The sequence below is a fragment of the Agelaius phoeniceus genome, chromosome 3 (genome assembly GCF_051311805.1).
Source record: "Agelaius phoeniceus isolate bAgePho1 chromosome 3, bAgePho1.hap1, whole genome shotgun sequence".
In the NCBI taxonomy this organism is placed as follows: Eukaryota; Metazoa; Chordata; class Aves; order Passeriformes; family Icteridae; genus Agelaius; species Agelaius phoeniceus.
The window spans coordinates 514890-537500 of NC_135267.1; the positions used below are offsets into that span (position 1 = coordinate 514890).

At 53.6% G+C, this 22611-nt stretch overlaps 1 protein-coding gene across 7 annotated transcripts in view; it reads right to left on the reverse strand.

Moving 5' to 3' along the window:
• DTNB (dystrobrevin beta) overlaps positions 1-22611 on the reverse strand; it is a 158747-nt gene that overhangs the window by 18893 nt on the left and 117243 nt on the right. For all 7 annotated transcript variants that reach the window (XM_077176406.1, XM_077176407.1, XM_077176404.1 and 4 more), the window contains one exon: positions 3713-3872. In XM_077176406.1, coding sequence (XP_077032521.1) covers positions 3713-3872 — 160 coding nt within the window. The remainder of the gene's footprint in view (positions 1-3712; positions 3873-22611) is intronic.

The following is a 22611-nucleotide window of genomic DNA, read 5'->3' on the forward strand; positions in this document are numbered from 1 at the left end:
AAAACCTGGGAAAGCCACAAGTTAAAAACCTGGGAAAGCAACTAATTAAAAACCTGGGAAAGCCACAAGTTAAAAACCTGGAAAAGACACAAGATAAAAACCTGGAAAAGCACTAGTTGAAAACTTGGGAAAGCCACAAGATAAAAACCTGGGAAAGTCACAAGATAAAAACCTGGAAAAGACACTAGTTGAAAACTTGGGAAAGCCATGAGATAAAAACCCGGGAAAGCCCCAGCAGGTCCTGAGGAAGGGGCAGTCCTTAGGCAGAGGCAGCCAGGAGCCCCTGATGGATCCATCAGCTGAAGGAGGAGGTGAAGAACATTGTGGGGTGACTCTGCTGGAGGGGTTTGCCTTGCCATGGCTTCTGCACCTTCCCAGGAAAAGGCAGATGGACACAGAACCAACAGGGACACCAGGGAAGGCTGGAAAATGAGCTAAGATGCAGCATCTGCATGTCCTGCCATAATCAGGGGCTCCAAGCAACTCGAGGACCATTCCCTCTCTTGTGCTGCTCACAAACATGGGGCAGGGAGAGCATGAAATGGATCCTGGGGTGCTCCTGGGGCTCAGGGAGCTCTGTCCCCATCCTGGGCTCAGAATGGATCCTGCACAGAAAGGGATCCTGCACAGGGGAGAGGAGAGGGAGCTCTGTCCCCATCCTGGGCTCAGAATGGATCCTGCACAGAAAGGGATCCTGCACAGGGGAGAGGAGAGGGAGCTCTGTCCCCATCCTGGGCTCAGAATGGATCCTGCACAGGGGAAAGGAGAGGGAGCTCTGTCCCCATCCTGGGCTCAGAATGGATCCTGCACAGGGGGAAGGAGAGGCAGTGCTGAGGAAATCAGCAGAGAACTCTGGGCTGCACCACCAAACTCACTGTGGAGATGGAGAGGAGGGAACTGGACACCCCAGCACAGATGGGGCGCTGACTGCTGGTGTTGGCATCCTGCCTCCTGGAAAGGCTGCTCTGCTCTCTGCTCCTGCCCATGGCATGAGGAGAAGGCATGTCCTTCTCCCAGAGCAGCTGCAGGGCTCAGAGGGGCCATCCCACAGCATTCCTGCTGCTGCTGCAGCACAAAAACCAGGTAGAAGTGCTCACTGGCACTCCTGAGGTGCCCACTGGCACTCTTGACGTGCCCACTGGCACTCCTTATGTGTCCACTGGCACCAGTTAGGTGTTCATTTGCACCAGTTAGGTGTCCACTGGCACTCATGAGATGCCCACTGGCACCTCTGACGTGTCCACTGGCACCAGTTAGGTGTTCATTTGCACCAGCTAGGTGTTCACTGGCACTCCTGAGATGTCCACTGGCACCAGTTAGGTGTTCATTTGCACCAGTTAGGTGTTCACTGGCACTCCTGAGATGTCCACTGGCACCAGTTAGGTGTTCATTTGCACCAGCTAGGTGTTCACTGGCACTCCTGAGATGTCCACTGGCACCAGTTAGGTGCTCATTTGCACCAGTTAGGTGTCCACTGGCACTCATGAGATGCCCACCGGCACTCTTGATGTGTCCGCTGGCACTCCTGAGGTGCCCCACTGTCAGTCCTGAGGTGCCCACGGGCACTCCTGCTCTTCTGCTGCCATTTTACAGCCTCTTCCATCACCTCCTTCTGGCAGCACCTCCTTCAGGCCAGGGCGGAGATCATTCCAGAAGGCCAAATCCAGTGAGCACTGATAAATACACACTAAAACCTGTTACACCTGCAGTGAGCACTGATAAATACACACTAAAACCTGTTACACCTGCAGTGAGCACTGATAAATACACACTAAAACCTGTTACACCTGCAGTGAGCACTGATAAATACACACTAAAACCTGTTACACCTGCAGTGAGCACTGATAAATACACACTGTGCCTGTTACACCTGCAGTGAGCACGGATAAATACACACTGTACCTGTCACACCTGCAGAGTGTGATATCAGAGCACTGATAAATACACACTAAAACCTGTTACACCTGCACTGAGCACTGATAAATACACACTGTGCCTGTCACACCTGCACTGAGCACTGATAAATACACACTGTACCTGTCACACCTGCAGTGAGCACTGACAAATACACACTGTGCCTGTCACACCTCCACTGATGAATACACACTAAAACCTGTCACACCTGCACTGAGCACTGATAAATACACACTAAAACCTGTCACACCTGCACTGAGCACTGATAAATACACCCTGTTACCTACAGCCTGTTTGGTTTGAGGTGCAGCATTGCTTCTGCCAGGTTCCTTCCCATGTTTGGTTTGTTTGCAGAAGGATCCTGGCCACCTGATAAAGGGATTTGATGCTTCCGTTCACAACCTTCCCTCCCTGGGATGAGAAACCACCTTCTGCTGAGGTGACCTGTCAGATTTTACAGAAACAAAAACCACCTCTGCATTAGGTGAGGGTTCTCATTCACTGCCCAGGAATCAGGCATGTGAATCCCAGCAGGATTTCCCAGGGAACACCATGAGGTCCACAGGGATTATCACAGAAATATTGAGGTTGGAAAAGTCCTCCAAGACCATCAAGTCCAACCCTTGTGGATTGCTGCCCATCCCTTGCCTCTGCCCACACCTGTGCCATAGGGACAGGAGGATTCTCTGTCCTTTCTCCACTGGCAGAGAGGAGAACATCAAGGACAGGTGGAGGTGCAGCTTCCAAGAGGGGATGTCCACAAAGAACCTCCACGTCTGCCCGAGATGGGAACACCAGGCCCTGCTGCTGTGCTGCTCCCAGCTCCACACTCCAGGATGCTCCTGGAGCACTAAAGATGAAAAGCTCTGGATGGACCAACAAGGAGAAAAGAGCATTGAAACCCCTTGTGTTTCTTCTGGCAGTCCAACCATCAGATTTGTAAACACGGCAGGTTTGTAAGGTTTCATTCTTAAATGATTTGTGGGCGTAACTTCCCTTCAGGGAAGATCATCTTCACAGAAATTAACTTCATTAAGTTCAAAAGATTCAAAGTGTGCCCCCAGTTTGGGCACAGGAAAGGGGTTTGTGATGATTGCCTTGACAAGGTGAGTTATGTGTGTGTTGTACGTGGGATCAGGGGATGGTGTGGGTGGGAAGGACCTTAAAGATCACCTGGTTCCAAAACCTCCAGGGACACCTTCCCCTGTCCCAGGCTGCTCCCAGCCCAGTGTCCAGCCTGGCCTTGGGCACTGCCAGGGATCCAGGCTGGGCACCCTGTGCCAGGGCCTGCCCACCCTGCCAGGGCACAATCCCCCATTCCCAAGATCCCATCCAGCCCTGCCCTGTGGCACTGGGAGCCATTCCCTGGCTCCTGTCCCTCCAGGCCTTGTCCCCAGTCCCTCTGCAGCTCTCCTGGAGCCCCTTCAGGCCCTGGCAGTGGCTCCAGGCTCTGCCCAGAGCTCAGTTTTTCCCTTTCACCCCCCAGATCTGCACCCCCCAGGATTTGTGTGCTGAGAATCAGAAGCCCAGGCCGGAGCCATGGCAGGCAGCAGCACCTTGGGATGCCAGGATCCCAACTGGGTTGGGTGGGAAGGGAGCTCAGAGCCCCCCCAGTGCCAGCCCTGCCATGGCAGGGACACCTCCCAGTGTGCCAGGTGCTCCAACCCCAATGTCCAGCCTGGCCTTGGGCACTGCCAGGGATCCAGGTGCAGCCACAGCTGCTCTGGGCACCCTCCCAGGGCACAGTTCCTCCCCAAGCTCACTCCTTCCCACGGTGGCTCGTCCCCATGGTTGTCACCTTGTGTGAAGGCCTCGTGCACGTCGCCCCCGAGTCCTGGCAGCGCGTCCTGGGCTCCGTGTGTGGGTGTGGAGCCAGCTGAGGCTGATCGTGGGGCCACGGGCCCGGCGGGTGGGCGGCCATGGGTGGGCGAGGGCTGGGCCGAGCCCGCGGCCTGCGCCTGCGGAGACACAGAGAGCCCTTGGCACGGGGGCACGGCTGGCACCGGCCCCAAGGGAACAAACACACACAGACAGGCACAGGGCAAGGTGCAGGGAGAGTCTGGGCCCTAAATACACAGACAGGCACCTGGAAACGGGCAGGGAGAGCCTGGGCCCTAAATACACAGACAGGCACCTGGAAATGGGCAGGGAGAGCCTGGGGCCCAAACACATACAGGGCAAGGAGCAGGGAGAGCCTGGGCCCTAAATACACAGACACACACAGACACACGGGCAGGGAGAGCCTGGGCCTTAAATACACACAGACACACACAGGGCAAGGAGCAGGGAGAGCCTGGGCCCCGAACATACACAGGGACATGGGCAGGGAGAGCCTGGGCCCCAAAGAGGGAGAGCCTGGGCCCCAAACACGCACAGGTGACAGGACAGGGAGAGCCTGGGCCCCAAACAGGCACCAGGCAACGTGTAGGGACAGCCTGGGCCCCAAACAGGGAGAGCCTGGGCCCCAAACAGGCACCGGGCAACGTGTAGGGACAGCCTGGGCCCTAAACAGGGAGAGCCTGGGCTCCAAACACACACAGGGCAACGGGCAGGGAGAGCCTGGGCCCCAAACAGGGAGAGCTTGGGTCTCAAACACACACTGGTGACAGGGACACGGGCAGGGAGAGCCTGGGCCCCAAACACACACTGGTGACAGGGACACGGGCAGGGACAGCCTGGGCCCCAAACACACACTGGTGACAGGGACACGGGCAGGGACAGCCTGGGCCCCAAACACACACTGGTGACAGGGACACGGGCAGGGAGAGCCTGGGCCCCAAACACACACTGGTGACAGGAACACGGGCAGGGACAGCCTGGCTGCACAACACACACAGACACACACAGGGCAATGGGCAGGAACAGCCTGTCCCCCAGAGAGCTCCTGTTGCAATGTAAGCAGGGATGGGATGGGATGTGATGCACGGGTGGGGGCTGCTGTGGGAGGTGGTGGCACCACGGGCGTAGAGCTTCATTTACTTATTTTTAAATTGTGATGTATTTTCATGTATTTTTATCTATTTTTATCTGGTTTGAGATGTTTTTTATGAAATCACATGCTCTGTATGTTTTATGCAAGGATTTATATATTTATATAGTACATATGTAGGTATTTATATATTTATTCAGATTTATTTATATATTTATTTATATATTTATATTGTATGCTTATATATGTACATTTTACATATGGATATATTAATATATTATATATACTTATATAATTTATATATGTAATAGAATAATATATTACATATATATTTATACAAAAGTAATATCTATATATTTATATATAGTATTTATATACTGCAAATGTATTACAAATATATTTGTAGTATATAAATACTATATATTTACTATATATAAATATATAGTATTTATATACTACAAATATATTTTTATATTTATATAAAAATATATTTTTATACAGTGTATATATTTTATATAATATGTATTCTATATATTTATAAAATATTTTTATATTTTATAAATTATGCATATCTGTATGAAAATTTAGATTTTAAAATATATTTATATATGTATCATATAAAAATTTATATAATACGTATATATTTATACATTACATTATAGATATTTAATATATTACATATATAGATATTTTATGTATTTTTACACTGGTATTTTAGGTATAGTCATATAATTTGACTTTCTGCTGAAAGAGTGAATTTTTAGATCTCATTTTACATTTTCTTCCAGTCCAGGCCACCCCATTCCTGCTGTGCTATCCCAAGAACCTCCAGAGCAGCTCTGCAGCAGAGGTGACAGTGCTGTCCCCAACAGGGCTGGTGGTGTCCCCTCCGTGCTGAGGGACAGCCCAGGGCTCTGTCAGGTGCCAAAAATCCCAAAAAACCTGGGCTTCTGGTTCCGGGCAGGGAACTCTGTCAGGCTCACTTGACCAGGCTCCCCATGCCACTGAGGGGCCTGTGGGGCCAGCCTGGGCTGGCACAGGGTGACAGGCAGGGCAAGGACGGGGGGACAGGACAGGGCTGACATGGGGTTATTGCCTCTGTGACCCTAAAAAATGGAGCTCTGGTTTGTACCTGGTGTGTGCTGCCCACAGGGCCTGGCTGGGCTTTGTAAGAGAAGCCCAGAATCCCTGAGTGGTTTGGGTGAGAAGGGGGCTTAAATTCCATCCAGTGCCAGCCCTGCCATGGCAGGGACACCTCCCAGTGTGCCAGGGTGTGCCAGTGTCCAGCCTGGCCTTGGGCACTGCCAGGGATCCAGGCTGGGCACCCTGTGCCAGGGCCTGCCCACCCTGCCAGGGCACAATTCCCAATTCCCAATTTCCCACCCAGCCCTGCCCTGTGGCACTGGGAGCCATTCCCTGGCTCCTGTCCCCGCAGGCCTTGTCCCCAGTCCCTCTGCAGCTCTCCTGGAGCCCCTTCAGGCCCTGCCAGGGGCTCCAGGCTCTGCCCAGAGCTCAGTTTTTCCCTTTCACCCCCCAGATCTGCACCCCGCAGGATTTGTGTGCTGAGAATCAGAAGCCCAGGCCGGAGCCATGGCAGGCAGCAGCACCTTGGGATGCCAGGATCCCAACTGGGTTGGGTGGGAAGGGAGCTCAGAGCCCCCCCAGTGCCAGCCCTGCCATGGCAGGGACACCTCCCAGTGTGCCAGGGTGTGCCAGTGTCCAGCCTGGCCTTGGGCACTGCCAGGGATCCAGGCTGGGCACCCTGTGCCAGGGCCTCCCAGGGAACAATTCCATCCCAAAATCCCATCCATCCCTGTCCCTTGTCCCCTGTCCCCCCACTCTAGGTGTGCCCACTCCTTGGACCAAGGCACACCGTGACCCCCAGGCTGGCATTGCCCACTCCTGTCACACCCCAACAAGAGGAAATGTTTTTGTCACCAAGGCTCCTCTTTGAGACACTCCCCCTACACCGACATTCTTCGAGAAAGTGCCCGAAGCCCTGAAGGTTTCATTTCAATGGTTTTTCACCCTTGGCAGCAGCTGCCTGCTCTGATTTGCATTCCACGGCCAGCGGAGCAGCGGGGCTGGGAACGTCCCTCAGCCACGGGTGACACGGGTGACACGGTTCCTGGAAAACACCGGGGCTGTCACAGCAGCCCGTGAGGTCACAGCACATCCTGAGGGGGATGGGGACATGGGGACAGGGCCAGGGCACACTGCTCCCCCTCCCCGTGCAGCTCCTGGGGTGACTGAGCCTCGTGGGGCTCAAAGAGGGATCTGAAAGTTGTGGGGTCAGTGGAGCCTTGAGCTTTGCCTTCCTAGAAACACGTGCTGGCCCAGCTGGGGTCCCAAAAGGGCTCCTGGGTGGTGGTGACAAACAGCACCCTTGGCACAGCTCAGCAGCACTCAACTCCTGTGGCATCTGCCCGAGGACAGGCTGGAATTGTGGAGCCATGGAGCCCCTGAGGCTGGAAATCCCTCTCAGACCATGGAGTCCAACCACCCCCAGCACTGCCCAGGCCACCAGTGACTCCTGTCCCCAAGTGCCACAGCCACAGGGCTCTGAAATCCCTCCAGGGATGGGGAGCCAGCCCTGCCTGGGCAGCTGTGCCAGGGCAGGACAGCCCTTTCCAGGTGGGAATTGTTCCCAATGTCCACCCTGAGCCTGCCCTGGCCCAGCCTGAGGCCATTTCCCCTTGTCCTGTCCCTGTTCCTGGGAGCAGAGCCCGACCCCAAGTACCTGGGGCTGAGCCACAGCTGCACATCAGTGTGTGGCTCCTGCTCCAAACCCCTCCAGGTGTCCCTCTCCAGAATGAAACAATCCCATCTCCCATGGATGATGCCAAGAGCCACATCCCCAGGGAGGGGGGACAACACCTGAAGAGGTCCAGGATGGAAAAGGGACCTGCCAGAGCCTCCCTGGGCTGGAAAGGACCTTGGAGGGGGACGGCTCCTTCCTGCTCAGAGGCTGGGAAAGGGGCTCAGCCTGAAGAAAAGGAGGCTCAGGGGGGACTTTTCCAGGGAAAAAGGAAAAAAGGAAAGGGAAAGGAAAGAGGGAAAAAAAAAAAAGGGAAAGAGATAAAAGAGGGAAAGGGAAAGGGAAGGGAAAGGAAAGGAAAGGAAAGGAAAGGAAAGGAAAGGAAAGGAAAGGAAAGGAAAGGAAAGGAAAGGAAAGGAAAGGAAAGGAAAGGAAAGGAAAGGAAAGGAAAGGAAAGGAAAGGAAAGGAAAGGAAAGGAAAGGAGCTGCTCTGCTGAGAGAGCAGGGGCAGCAGGGCTGTGCCAGCCTGGTGTGGGAGGACACGGAGCTGTGCCCCTGCAGGGCTGGGCACAGCCCAGAGCCACCACGGGACCTCTGTGGGTTCAGTGTCCCCATTCCCTGGCACAGCTGTGCTGGGCTCTGCTCCCAGGGTAGGGAACTCCAGGATGCCCTTTGGAAACAGAGCTGAAGTGGAGCTGAACAGGTTTGTGAACTCCTCTGGCTCTGCTTTGGAGCTGCAGCCCCAGAAACCCCAAGAATTCCTGGCTCATTGCGTGTCCTTCCTGGAAACTGCACCGGGAGGACACACAAGATGGATTTCCATTTAGAAAAACCACGGAGGGAACCTCTGACCTGGCTCCTGAAATGTTTGGGAGCCAACTTTGATTTATTGTCCCTGGCTTATCGAGCCTTGTACACAAGAGCTGTGAGGTTTAACCTAAAATGCCATTTCCAGGGAACAGGGGCTGAGCTGTGCCCTGAGCAGGGATCAGCTCCAGGGGAGGGCTGGGATGAAGGGAAGCAGTGCCCATAGGAGCCTTCCCCAGCTCTCCAAGAGGATTTCACCACCACCTCCCTCAGCCCAGCAGTTCAGCTGGAGGTCCCCCCACCCTCTGGGGAGCTGCTGCCAAATTTTCTACAACCACTGTGACAGAGGAAGGCTTTAAAGGAGAATGGGGTGGAAAAAGCCTTCAAAAATTTGGGTTGGTGTTGGGAAGGACAAAAGTTTGACAAGAAAGTCTCACAGATATGGGTGCTTGGCAGAAAGATTTTTGAATGTAGAGTCTGAAGAAGGAATAGAGATGGAAGCAAGTTTTGATATAGAAGAAAAGAATTGCTGAGCCAGTCTGACTGGATAACCAAGGAGGCAAAGGGTGTGTGAGTTAGAAGGGGTTTTTATGGCTTAGAGCAAAGGATAAACCCACCCCAGACAAGAAGATGTTTTTATCAAGCAGAAAGAGAGCACAGGCAAACAAGACTGCCAATGTAGAAAAAAGGTCTCAGAATTTTCAACTGCAAGAAAACTGAAAAACAACTTCTAACTTAAACTGCAGTGTACTAACTTTGAGTGATTGGAGAACAGTGACATGAATATGGTAATTATAGCAGTAATGATAGGCTATAGATAATAGTTAAGGTATAGATTGGTTCTACTGTATTAAGATGCTCAGCAAAGAAAAATATAGAATGCATTGTGACCAAAAGAAAAGTGTAGAATGCATTGTAACCATAAGAAAAGTCTAGAATGCATTGTAACCAAAAGAAAAGTGTAGAATGCAGTGTAACCAAAACCAAAGGGTCTCCAGGCCTGTCTGCAGCTGGAGCTGACAGCTGTGGGCACAGCTCTGTCACCCACAGCCCTGGACTGCTGTGACATCCTGGATGCAATAAACTGCATTTTGGAGAGCTGCCTGCAGTCCCACATCTCTCATTTAAGCTTTAACAGTGGCACCCAACATGTGGCACCATTAGTAAGAGCCTGAGTGAGGGATGCAGGACTCCAGGTTTGTCTGCAGCTGGAGCTGACAGCTGTAGGCACAGCTCTGCCACCCATGACCCTGGACTGTTGTAACTCTTGGATACAATAAACTGCATTTGGAAGAGCTGCCTGGAGTCCTGCATCCCTCATTCAGGCTCCTACAGGTTGGGAGGGGCCTTGAGGGGTGTTTGGGGCACCAAGGGCACCTCCAGGGTGCTGCTCAGGCTCCTCCTCAGCTGCTCTTTGAGAGGCTCCCCAAGGAGGCCTCACCACCCCTGTGGGCAGCTGCTCCATGGGAATTCCTGTCCCAAACCCAGCCAGAAACCCCAGCTGATGTGTGACCATGCACATCTGGAAAGGTGCTGGCTCTGCTTCCCCCTGGGGCAGCAGCAGGCAGATCAGCACAGCTGGATTTCCCTTTTACTTCCCTTCTGCCTCCTCCTCTCCTGCACCACCTTGAACACTGGAAAAGTGTTGGATTTCTGGCTGCTGGGAATTTCAGATTTTCTTTACAGACACACTCTGAGCCCCAGGAGAGCACTGCATTTGACCTGAGGCCATGGAGAAGTTTCCAGAATTGATTGAGAGCACTGGGATTGTGGGTGTGGACTTGGGGAGAAGTGTGTGATGTCACAGGGTGGAAAACTTGGAGTTTGGGGTTTTAGGATATGGTAATAAATATGGGGCAGGATGGAGGTTTTAGGGCAGTGGCTGGTCTTTCTTCACCACCTTCTCCTTCTTCTTCACCTCCTTCTTCTCCTTCCTCACCTTCTTCTTCTCTTTCTTCTTTACTTTGTTCTTCTTCCTTCTTCTTCTCCCTCACCAACTTCTTCTCCTTCTCATTCTTCACCTTCTTCTTCTTCTTCTTCTTCTTCTTCTTCTTCTTCTTCTTCTTCTTCTCCTTCTTCTTCACTTTGTTCTCCTTCTCCTTGCTCACCTTCTTCACCTCCTTCTCCTTCTTCTTCACCTCCTTCTTCTCCTTCACCTCCTTCTTCTCCTTCCTCACCTTCTTCTTATCCTTCTTCTTTACTTTGTTCTTCTCCCTCACCACCTTCTCCTTCTCCTTCCTCACTTTCTTCTTCTCCATCTTCTTCTTTCTTCTCCATGGGTTTGGGTGGTGTTTTATAATTGGACAGAAAAGCCCACCCTGCAGACTTTGAGTGATCAGTTATTGGGTTAAAAGTGAAAATAATTTAGGTGTCATTTCTTAACTGGGTAGTTTAACCTTGCAGGGAAAGACAGTTGGCCATTTTGCAACTTGTTAGTAGAATGCTGCAGAACTCACAACTTGTAAAACATATGAGAAATAATAAACACCTGAGTCTGAATGTGAAATTCTGTCTCAAGAGCTTCAATCCTGACCTTGACAGGGCAGAAGAAAGAAGCCCAGAACCAGCAGAGAAGCTGCCCCAGAGAGGGACAGGACCCACAGCCCCTGGAGGTTTCCAAAGCTACGTGAAGCCAGAACTGACTTGATCTAATTCCAGCTGCAGTCCTGCTTGGAAGTGTGGGATCAGGGAATTGTTTAGGTTGGAGAAGACCTTTAGTTGAGTCCAACCATTGAGTTCATCTGCTTCAAGTGGAAGGTTGAACCAAAGAGCCCCAGAAGTCCCTGAACCTACAGATGCTCACTGAGGAACTCAGAAATCCACAGATTTTACCACAGAAACGTCCCAGACTGGTTTGGGTGGGAAAAGACCTCAAAGCCCATCCAGTGCCACCCTGCCATGGCAGGGACACCTCCCACTGTCCCAGGCTGCTCCAAGCCCTGCCCAGCCTGGCCTGGGCACTGCCAGGGATCCAGGGGCAGCCACAGCTGCTCTGCTCCATTTTAATGTGGAGCTTCTTCCTGGGAGCAGATTAAAGGAGAAGGGATCTTGCACACACAATAACCCCAGAGGTTTCAGATAAGCAGTTTAGACAAGTAAACATCTCATCATGCCCCAAATACTGCAGGAAATGCAGCACAAACAGAGCAAAGAGGCCAGGAGCACATAGGCTGTGCCTCCTGTCTGGGGCTGTGTGTGCCCCAGCACAGGGCTCCTGGCAGGGATGCCAGGCGTGTCCAGGGCAGTGCTGAGGGTTCTCAGGCACATCTCAGTGCCTGGCTCCCCTCTCCAGGCTGTCCTTAGCAGAGACAGAGCCCTGAGCTCCCACAGGAGTCACCTGGAGAGCTTTTAGCACACCCCTGACAGTGAACATTAAATATCCCAGGGGCTTTACTCAGGAAAAGCAGCATCTCCTGGCCCAGGTGTTCTCACCATGCCCAGGGCTGGGGACACACACGGAGCCGAGCCCCCAGACCCTGCACTGCCCTTGGCTCTCTCTGGGGCTGCTCCGGCTCAGCCCTCAGGATCTCCATGAGGGAAAATCCTCCCCTGGCAGGGTGGGGAGCCCCAGGGGAGCTGGGGCTGCCCCTGGAGCCCTGGGAGTGTCCAAGGCCAGGGCTGAGAGCACCCTGGGACAGTGGAAGGTGTCCCTGCCCAGGCTAGGGGTGGAAGGAGGTGACATTTAAGATCCCTTCCCACCCAAACCACTCCAGGATTCGCTGTCTCTGTGCTCAGACTGTCACAGAACCGACACTCTGGAGGGCTACAGAAAACTCACAGCTCTTGCCACTAAAACAACACCAAAACCGGTGTTTTCTGCACTTTCTGCACTGTCCCAGCCCTGAGCTCCATCCACACAGCCCTGAACATTTCCAGGCATGGAGCACCCACAGCCTCTCCTCCAAATATCCCTTTTCCATTTTTCATGGAACTTCACAGCAATTCAGGCTGGAAAACACCTCAGTTTTGGGTTCCTATCCCCACAGCTTCTCCTCCAAGCATCCCTGCCATTTTTCATGAAAAAATTGCAGCAGTTTAGGCTGGAAAACACTTCAGTTTTGAGTTCTCATCCCCACAGCTTCTCCTCTAAACATCCCTGCCATTTTCCACAGAACCTCACAGGAGTTTAGACTGGAAAACAACTCAGTTTTGGGTTCCTATCCCCACAGCTTCTCCTCCAAATATCCCTGCCATTTTTCATGAAAAATCACAGCAGTTTGGGCTGGAAAACACCTCAGATTTGGGTTCTCATCCCCATCACTCCTCCTCCAAATATCCCTGGCATATTTCACAGAACCTCACAGGAGTTCAGGATGGAAACCAGCTCAGTTTTGGGTTCTCATCCCCACAGATTCTCCTCCAAATATCCCTGCCATTTTTCATGGAATCTCACAGGAGTTTAGGCTGGAAAACAACTCAGTTTTGGGTTCTCATCCCCATCTCCAAGGGCCCAGCAACCTCCTCCTGCCTGATGCCAAGAGCAAATGCAAGTCCCTCGCAGGAAGGCTGAATAGTAATTAATTCAGGACAGAAATAATGAACTACAGAGGAATTTAAATTCACACGTTTTTCTATTTTAACAGAAAACCCTTGACAACTGATTTTGGGAGGAAAAAAAAAACTTTTCCAACCACATTTAAACCTCCTTTGCATGAGGCTGGTGCAGCCCACGCCTCAAAGGCTGCACGAGAGGGAGCAGAGTTTGCAGTGGAGTGTCTGCACTCAGGGATGGATGGATGGATGGATGATGGATGGATGGATGGATGGATGATGGATGGATGGATAGATGGATGATGGATGGATGATGGATGGATGGATGATGGATGGATGGATGGATGGATGGATGGATGGATGGATGGATGGATGGATGATGGATGGATGATGGATGGATGGATGGATGATGGATGGATGGATGATGGATGGATGGATGATGGATGGATGATGGATGGATGGATGGATGATGGATGGATGATGGATGGATGGATGATGGATGGATGGATGGATGGATGGATGGATGATGGATGGATGATGGATGGATGGATGATGGATGATGGATGCATGGATGGATGGATGGATGGATGATGGATGGACATGGATGGACGATGGATGGATGATGGATGATGGATGGATGGGTGGATGATGGATGATGGATGGATGATGGATGGATGAGGGATGGATGATGGATGATGGATGGATGATGGATGGATGGATGATGGATGGATGGATGATGGATGATGGATGGATGGATGGATGATGGATGATGGATGGATGGATGGATGATGGATGATGGATGGATGGATGATGGATGGATGGATGATGGATGGATGATGGATGGATGGATGATGGATGGATGGATGGATGATGGATGATGGATGATGGATGGATGGATGGATGGATGGATGATGGATGGATGGATGGATGATGGATGGATGGATGGATGGATGATGGATGGATGGATGATGGATGGATGTATGGATGGATGGATGGATGGATGGATGGATGATGGATGGATGATGGATGGATGGATGATGGATGATGGATGATGGATGGATGGATGGATGGATGGATGGATGATGGATGGATGATGGATGGATGGATGATGGATGGATGTATGGATGATGGATGGATGATGGATGATGGATGGAGCAGAGTTTGCTGTGCAGTGTCTGCACTCAGGGATGGATGATGGATCCATGGATGGATGATGGATGGATGATGGATCCATGGATGGATGATGGATGGATGGAGCAGAGTTTGCTGTGCAGTGTCTGCACTCTCTTTGGGTTCTCTCCCTGGGCTGCCTTTCTCTCCAACACTGACTGCACAGCTCCAGGCTGTGATAAAGGCTGGAATGCTGCTGGGCCGGTCCTGCAGGACCTGGCTCCCGTCCTCACAGCTCTGCCAGGCTCAGGCTGGTGCTGGGAGCACAGGGACACCTCAGGGCACACCCCAGCACCGCCTGCAGGGCCCTAATCCCATTTCTAGGAGCCCCAAATCCCATTTGTGGGAGCCCCAAATCCCATTTCTGGAACCCCAAATCCCATTTTTGGAAGCCCTAAATCCCGTTTCTGGAGCCCCATATCCCATTTGTTGGAGCCCCAAATCCCATTTTTTGAAGCCCCATATCCCATTTCTGGAGCCCCAATCCCATTTCTCAGAGTCTCAATCCCATTTCTGTATCCCCAATCCCATTTCTGGAGCCCCAGTTCCCGCTTTTGATCCCATCCCCTCTCCCCAGCCTCTCTGGCCCTGCACATCACGAGTGCAGTCACGGGGCTGCAGTTTCCCTGCAGGGTATTTCTCTGGGATTTGGGGCTGTGCTGCCATTTGCCTTTTCCTTTTCTTTTTTTTTTTTCCCACCAGTAATTCAACAATTATTTACGTTAAGCAGGAAGGGAGGAGAGGCCCTTCCAGAGCTGCACACGAAACTGCTGCTGCTGCTGCTGCTGCCTGAGTAATTCCAGCTCGATCGAAGCGAGTGTGCTAAAAATAATCCACCCCCCTCGCTGCAAAGAGTCTTTGAGGGAAATATTTAAAGCAGAAAACGAGGATCGGCCCCCCCAGCCCGGGCTGTTAACCCGATTGTGGCAGGGAAATTGAATTTCCCCATGCTCCGGCTGGAGCCGCCTCCTCCCGGAGCGGGCACGCCGAGCAACATCAAAGGCTCATTAGTGGGGACGGCTAATGACCTTTGTGAGGCATTAATTACATCCCCGAGCCGGTGCAGGCATGGATGGACGGCTTCATGGCAACGGAGGCGGAGAGGCAGGGAGTCCTGTCCCCATTCCCAGAGACCCCACGGATCCCAGAGATCCCACAGATCCCAGAGACCTCGCAGATCCCACAGATCCCAGAGACCCCAAAGACCCCAGAGACCCCACAGATCCCAGAGATCCCAGAAATCCCACAGATCCCAGAGATCTCGCAGATCCCGCAGATCCCACAGATCCCAGAGGCCCCAAAGACCCCAGAGACCTCACAGAGATTCTGCAGACCCCATAGATCCCATAGATTCCACAGATCCCAGAGACCCCACAGTTCCCTCAGATCCCACAGATCCAGCAGACAACTGTGGATCCCAGAGACCCCACAGATCCCAGAGATCCTGCAGATCCCACAGATCCCAGAGACCCCTGAGACCACAGACCCCAGAGATCCCAGAAATCCCAGAGACCCTGCAGATCCCAGAGACCCCACAGATCCCAGAGATCCCAGAAATCCCACAGATCCCAGAGATCCCACAGATCCTTGTTCCCCCTGGACACACACCCAGAGGATGAGGATGGATCCCATCCCTGTCTGGCCCTGGCCTGTTCATGTACCCCACACGCAGAGGATGAGCATGGGCCCCATCCCTGTGGGATCCTGTAGTGTTCCCCACACCCAGAGGCTCACAGATTTCATCACCCACACCCAGAGGCTCACAGATCCTGTTCCCACATGCAGAGGATGAGGATGGAGCCCATCCCTGTGGGACCCTGGAGTGTTCCCCACACCTAGAGGGAGAAGGATCCTGTTCCCCACACCCAGAGGATGAGGATGGAGCCCATCCCTGTCTGCTCCTGCCCTGTTCCCCACACTCAGAGGGATTAAGATCTCGTTCCCCACACCCAGAGGCACACGGATCCAGTTCCCCACACCCAGAGGATGAGGATGGATCCCATCCCTGTCCTGGCCTGTTCCCCACACTCAGAGGTTCACAGATCCAGTTCCTCACACCCAGAGGCACACAGATTTCATTCCCCACACCCAGAGGATGAAGATTTTGTTCCCCACACCCAGAGGCTCACAGATTTCATTCCCCACACCCAGGGGCACACAGATTTCATTCCCCACACCCAAGGGGCACACAGATTTCATTCCCCACATTTAGAGGCACACAGATTTCATCCCCCACACCCAGAGGCTCACAGATTTAATTCCCCACACTCAGAGGCTCACGCTGCTCCAGGACATGGGATGGGAGAAGCTGAGTGTGCTGTGACACCCTGACACCCACAGGGACAGACACAGAGAACACAGCTGGAGAGGGGGCTGGGGTGAAGGGATGCACTGCAAAGCCAAACTGCAGCCTGGGCAATGCCTGCTGGGACAACAGCAGGAATTCCCCCATGGAAAAGGGGCTCAGGCCTTGGCACTGCCCAGAGGGGTTTGCAGTGCCCATCCTGGGGGGGTCACCTGGATGTGGCACTGGGTGCCCTGGGCTGGGCACAAGGTTGGGCACCATGGTCTGGAGGGATTTTCCAGCCTGAATTCCAGCTCTGGGGCTCTGTGTTGTGCTCTGGGTCCCTGCCAGGACCTGGCTCCTCAGCCATGCCAGCCAGGAACGCTCAGGATCCATCCCAGGTGAGGGATCAGGGCATGGCCCGTGGACAATCCCACCAAAACCTCACCTGGAATGGTCCAAAAGCAGATCACTGAGCAGACACACATCCCCTGGCACATCCCCCTGCCCGGGGACAGCAGCCTGGCCAAATCATGTCCCCAGGGATGGTCACAGCTGCTGGGGACAGGAGACTGGCCAGGTCATGCCCCCAAGGAGGGTGGGAGATGCCTGGGGACAGCAGTATGACCAGACCGTGTCCCCAAGGAGGGTGGCAGCAGCCTGGGGACAGGGATGTGACCAAACCGAGTCCCCAGGGAGGATGGCAGCTGCCAAGGTACAGGAATGTGGCCAGACCCTGTCCCCAGGGCAGGGGGGTCCCTGGGCAGGGGGGTCCCAGGACAGGGGGGGTTCCCAGGACAGGGGGGTTCCCTGGGCAGGGGGGTCCCTGGGCAGGGGGGTTCCCTGGCATGGGGGTCCCTGGGACAAGGGGGTTCCCAGGACAGGGGGTTCCCAGGACAGGGGGGTCCCAGGACAGGGGGCTTCCCCGAGGGGGGTTCCCAGGACAGGGGGGTTCCCTGGCATGGGGGTCCCTGGGCAGGGGGTTCCCAGGACAGGGGGTTCCTAGGACAGGGGGGTTCCCTGGGCAGGGGGGGTCCCAGGACAGGGGGTCCCTGGGACAAGGGGGTTCCCAGGACAGGGGGGTTCCCTGGCATGGGGGTCCCTGGGCAGGGGGTCCCTGGGACAAGGGGGTTCCCCGGCCGGACTCCTGCTGCCCCCAGCCCCCGAGCCCCCCATCAGGTCCCATTCCCGATCCCTTTGATCTCCCCATTGCCGCAGCGCTGTTTGTTTTCATTCCTCTCCATCCCCCCACGGAGAGCCGGGATCAGGAAACAATAAAACCTCGGTTACCACACAGAACGCCGCCTTTTCCTTTCAAAGCCTGACATTTTTGCTTTCATCCACCGTTTCCACAGGGCCGGGCCATGTGCTGCCCCCCTCCCCAGCCAGCGGGGCCCCGGGCGGGGGTCCCGGAGCTGCTGCGCTCAAGATGCTCCATCGGGATTGTTCCATCGGGATTGTTCCACCGGCTCCGGGGCCCTCCCGGGGCTGCTCCGGCTCCCGATCCCCTCCCGGGCCGAGCCCGGCGGCGATTGCAAAGGATGAAAGAGTTATTTGTCCGAATTATGCCGGCTTTGCCTTCCCTGCCCGGGGATCGTGCCTGGGAGGTGTCACCAGGGGCACGGCAGGAGCAAAACCTCTGATTGTGGGAGCCTCTGATTGTGGGAGCCTCTGATTGTGGGAGCCTCTGATTGTGGGAGCCTCTGATTGTGGGAGTCTGTGGGAGCCTCTGATTTTGGGGGCCTCTGATTGTGGGAGCCTCTGATTTGGGGGCCTCTGATTGTGGGGCCTCTGATTTTGGGGCCTCTGATTTTGGGGCCTCTGATTTTGGGAGTCTCTCATTGTGGGAGCACCCAGCCCTGGCAGCAGATTTCTCTGTCCTGGGATTTCCCTGAACTTGAGGGGACACAGGCAGGGTCTGATTTCCCTGTTCTTACAAAAAAAACCCAAAAAACAAAAAACCAGCCTGAGAGCTCCCTGCCAGCTGGAGAGCAGCAGAGTGAGGAGTGTCCCCATGGCTGGGGAGAGAAAGCATCTCCTAGCCCAGAAAATATCAAATTCATGGAATCAGGGGATGGTTGGGGTTGGGAGGGATTTCAAAGCCCATCCAGTGCCACCCCTGCCATGGCAGGGACAGCTCCCAGTGTGCCAGGGTGTCCCAGTGTCCAGCCTGGCCTTGGGCACTGCCAGGGATCCAGGCTGGGCACCCTGTGCCAGGGCCTGCCCACCCTGCCAGGGCACAATTCCCCATTCCCAAGATCCCATCCAGCCCTGCCCTGTGGGATCATTCCCTGGCTCCTGTCCCTCCATCCCTGTGGGAGCAGAGGGCTCTGCAGCCATGCTGGCTGTGCCCAAGGGCTGCTCTTCCCCCAGCGTTTTTGGGGAAAACAGCAAAAATCTGGAGAAAGCGACGCCAGGCAGGGGCTGGGACAGCCATGGCCAGGGACAGCAGCCCTGGGGCGGGATGGAGAGTCTGCAAATATCACTTGTGACCCTGAAATGTGCCAGGAATCACCTCTCAGAACAGGAGCCACCGGGAGGGGCCTGCCAGGCACCCCAGGGGCGTCTGGGGCTGTCCCTGAAGGGTTTGTGAGCTCAGCTCTACGCCGAGACCTGTGGCTCTGCATCCCCGTAAAATCCAGGAGAAAACGGGCTCTGAAGGAGAACCCCGGGCTGGAGGATCCGGGAGGAATTCCTCAGGGATCCATCCAGTTCACATTGTAATTAGGAGCACAAAAATAACCTGGCTCTAATGACACTTCCTGATGACATAAAGGTTGGGATGAGTCACGAGCACAGAGGCAGAGCAGAGCCTGGCTCCGGAGGCTGGGCTGGCGTGGGGAGCTCTCAGCAGCTGGGAATGGGGTGTGAGCCCAGCTCAGCCAGCAGGGCACTGCCAGGACACAGCCCTAAACCCCCAAAAATACCCCAAAACCCCCCAATCCTGCAAATCCCCAAAAATCCCCAAATCCCGAAATCCCCCCAATCCTGCAAATCCCCAAAAATACCCCAAAATCCCCAATCCTGCAAATCCCCAAAAACACCCCAAAATCCCCAATCCTGCAAATCCCCAAAAATACCCCAAAATCCCCAATCCTGCAAATCCCCAAAAATACCCCAAAATCCCCAAACCCCAAAAACCCCCAATCCTGCAAATCCCCAAAAATACCCCAAAATCCCCAAACCCACAAAAATCTCCAAACCCCCAATCCCCAAAAAACCCCAAATCCCCCCAAATCCCCAAACCCCAATTGCCAATTTATTGTTATAAATAATAATAATGATAATTATAATAATAAAAGATATAATAACATATAATATATTATTATATAATTATAATTCTATATTACATTACATATTATAATTATATAATTATATAATTACATCATTATGTAATTAATAATAATAAATTTTTACATTTTAGTTTTATTTTTAGCTTATATTATTATTGTTATTATTGCTATTATTGTTAATAATAATAATAATAATAATAATAATAATAATAATAATAATAATAATAATAATAATAATAATAATAGATAAATAAATAAAACTAATTAAAGCTTTGGAATGACCTGGGGACCCCCCCCCTTTCTCAGCCCAAAGGTTGGGAGGAGCTGACTTGGTTGCTGTAGGTGAGCAGGATGGAAATGCAGGGCAGAGATGGGCCAGGAGAGGTAAAACCAAGCCCAGCTGAGTTAAACCAGACCCAGCTGAGTTAAACTAGACCCAGTTGAGTTAATCCAAGCCCAGCTGAGTTAAACCAGGCCCAGCCGAGTTAAACCAGACCCAGCTGAGTTAAACCAAGCCCAGCTGAGTTAAACCAGACCCAGCTGAATTAATCCAAGCCCAGCTGAGTTAAACCAGATCCAGCTGAGTTAAACCAGACCCAGCTGAGTTAATCCAAGCCCAGCCAAGTTAAACCAGGCCCAGCTGAGTTAATCCAAGCCCAGCTGAGTTAAACCAGACCCAGCTGAGTTAAAACAGGCCCAGCCAAGTTAAACCAGGCCCAGCTGAGTTAAACCAAGCCCAGCCAAGTTAAACCAGGCCCAGCCACGTTAAACCAGGCCCAGCCGAGTTAAACCAAGCCCATCTGAGTTAATCCAAACCCAGCCGAGTTAAACCAGACCCAGCTGAGTTAAACCAAGCCCAGCTGAGTTAAACCAGGCCCAGCTGAGTTAAACCAGGTCCAGCTGAGTTAAACCAAGCCCAGCCAAGTTAAACCAGGCCCAGCTGAGTTAATCCAAGCCCAGCTGAGTTAAACCAAGCCCAGCCAAGTTAAACCAGGCCCAGCTGAGTTAATCCAAGCCCAGCCGAGTTAAACCAGGCCCAGCAGAGGCCAGGCCTGGCCATGCTGGGCTGGAGCCAAGGTGCTCTCCAACACCTGGGGCAGACGTGGGGATTCAGGTGCCCCTGATGGATCTTTGCTGTTCTCACAGCAGCACCAGGGACACTTCTGGCTCCAATGCTGGGCACAGAATGGAATTGTACTGGATTCAAGGCCCGAATCAAGCAGGTGAGTTGGCCCTGGGGAGGTTTTTCCACAAACCCTCGTTTTCTACATTTAGACATTTCCAATTCCTGCACAGGAGAGGAGAAGTGCAGAAAAAGCAGCGGCAGCGGAGCAGTTGTCTTGCTGAGGAATGGAAATGTTCCAGACACTGAGAAAAGGCTGCTTTGAGGGAAAAACCACCTGACTCATGGAAAGAGAGATGACAGAGCTGCACATCACTGTTCCTCTCAGGAGAGGAGAGGCTGTGCACAGTGAAACCCAATTACTGCACACCCTGAGCCCCACAGCTGCAGGGAAAGCACCAGAACAAGGCAGGACAGGAGGAGTAACTGGGGCAGGGAAATCCCTCCCAGCCCATCCGCTCCCAAATCCCCAAACGCGCCTGTGCCTGACCCCACAGGGCACTGAGAGCCACTCCAGCCCTGCTGGGACCCCTCCAGGGCCGTTCAGAGCCCCAGGGACCTGGGGCACCTGCAGGACATCACCTGAGGAGCTGTGCAGGGCCAGCTCAGCGTGGGGAGCACCCTGAACTCAAACCCAGCCCTTCCAGGAGGGGCCAGGGATGTCCAGAACCAGCTCAGGGTGAGGAGCACCCTGAACTCAAACCCAGCCCTTCCAGGAGGGGCCGGGGGTGTTTGGGATGTTCAGAGGGGCTGGGGCACGTTTGGGATGTTCAGAGGCAGATCAGAAAGAGGAGCAGTGAGCCCAGTCCTTGCCAGGAGAGGCTGGGGATGCTCAGAGGCAGCTCAGGGTGAGGAGAAGCAAACTCAGCCCTTGCCAGGAGGGGCTGGGGATGCTCAGAGCCAGCTCAGGGTGAGGAGCAGCAAAAGGAAAACCCCCCAAAACTGGAGCCCAGTCCTTGCCAGGAGGGGCTGGGGCACGTTTGGGATGTGCAGAGGGGCTGGGGATGAGGAGCAGAGAGCCTGGTCCTTGCCAGGAGGGGCTGGGGCATGTTTGGGATGTGCAGAGGGGCTGGGGATGTTCAGAACCAGTTCAGGATGAGGAGCAGAGAGCCTGGTCCTTGCCAGGAGGGGCTGGGGCATGTTTGGGATGTGCAGAGGGGCTGGGGATGTTCAGAACCAGTTCAGGATGAGGAGCAGAGAGCCCAGTCCTTGCCAGGAGGGGCTGGGGCACGTTTGGGATGTGCAGAAGCAGTTCAGGATGAGGAGCAGAGAGCCCAGTCCTTGCCAGGAGGGGCTGGGGCATGTTTGGGATGTGCAGAGGGGCTGGGGATGTTCAGAACCAGTTCAGGATGAGGAGCAGAGAGCCCAGTCCTTGCCAGGAGGGGCTGGGGCACGTTTGGGATGCTCTGGTGGCAGCTGGGGGAGGCAGGCAAGGAGGGAGGGAGGGAGGGAAGAGTAATTCTGGCTCCAAGCTGAGCCCCCGAGGCTCCTGTGACGTGTGTGGAGGGAAGGAGGAGTGGAGTCATCCTGGGGGAGAGTGCTGTGGGGTGGTGATGGAAACAATGATTAAGGATTAATCATTAATTAATGATTAATGTGGCTACAGCTGCTGCTGCAGGGGGAGCAAAGGCTGCCTGGATCCACAGGGCAGGGAGAGCAGCTCCAGGACCTTGGGAGCTACGGCTCGAGGTCTGAGCTGGGTGGGAAAGGGGACAGGAGGGAGCCAGTGCAGGCAGAATGTGGGCGAGGACAGAAAAACTGGGGAAATATTTAAATTCCTCCTGGCTTCCATCATTTCCTGGAACGCTTTCCCAGTGTTTGCTGCAGTCCTCCAGGACTCTG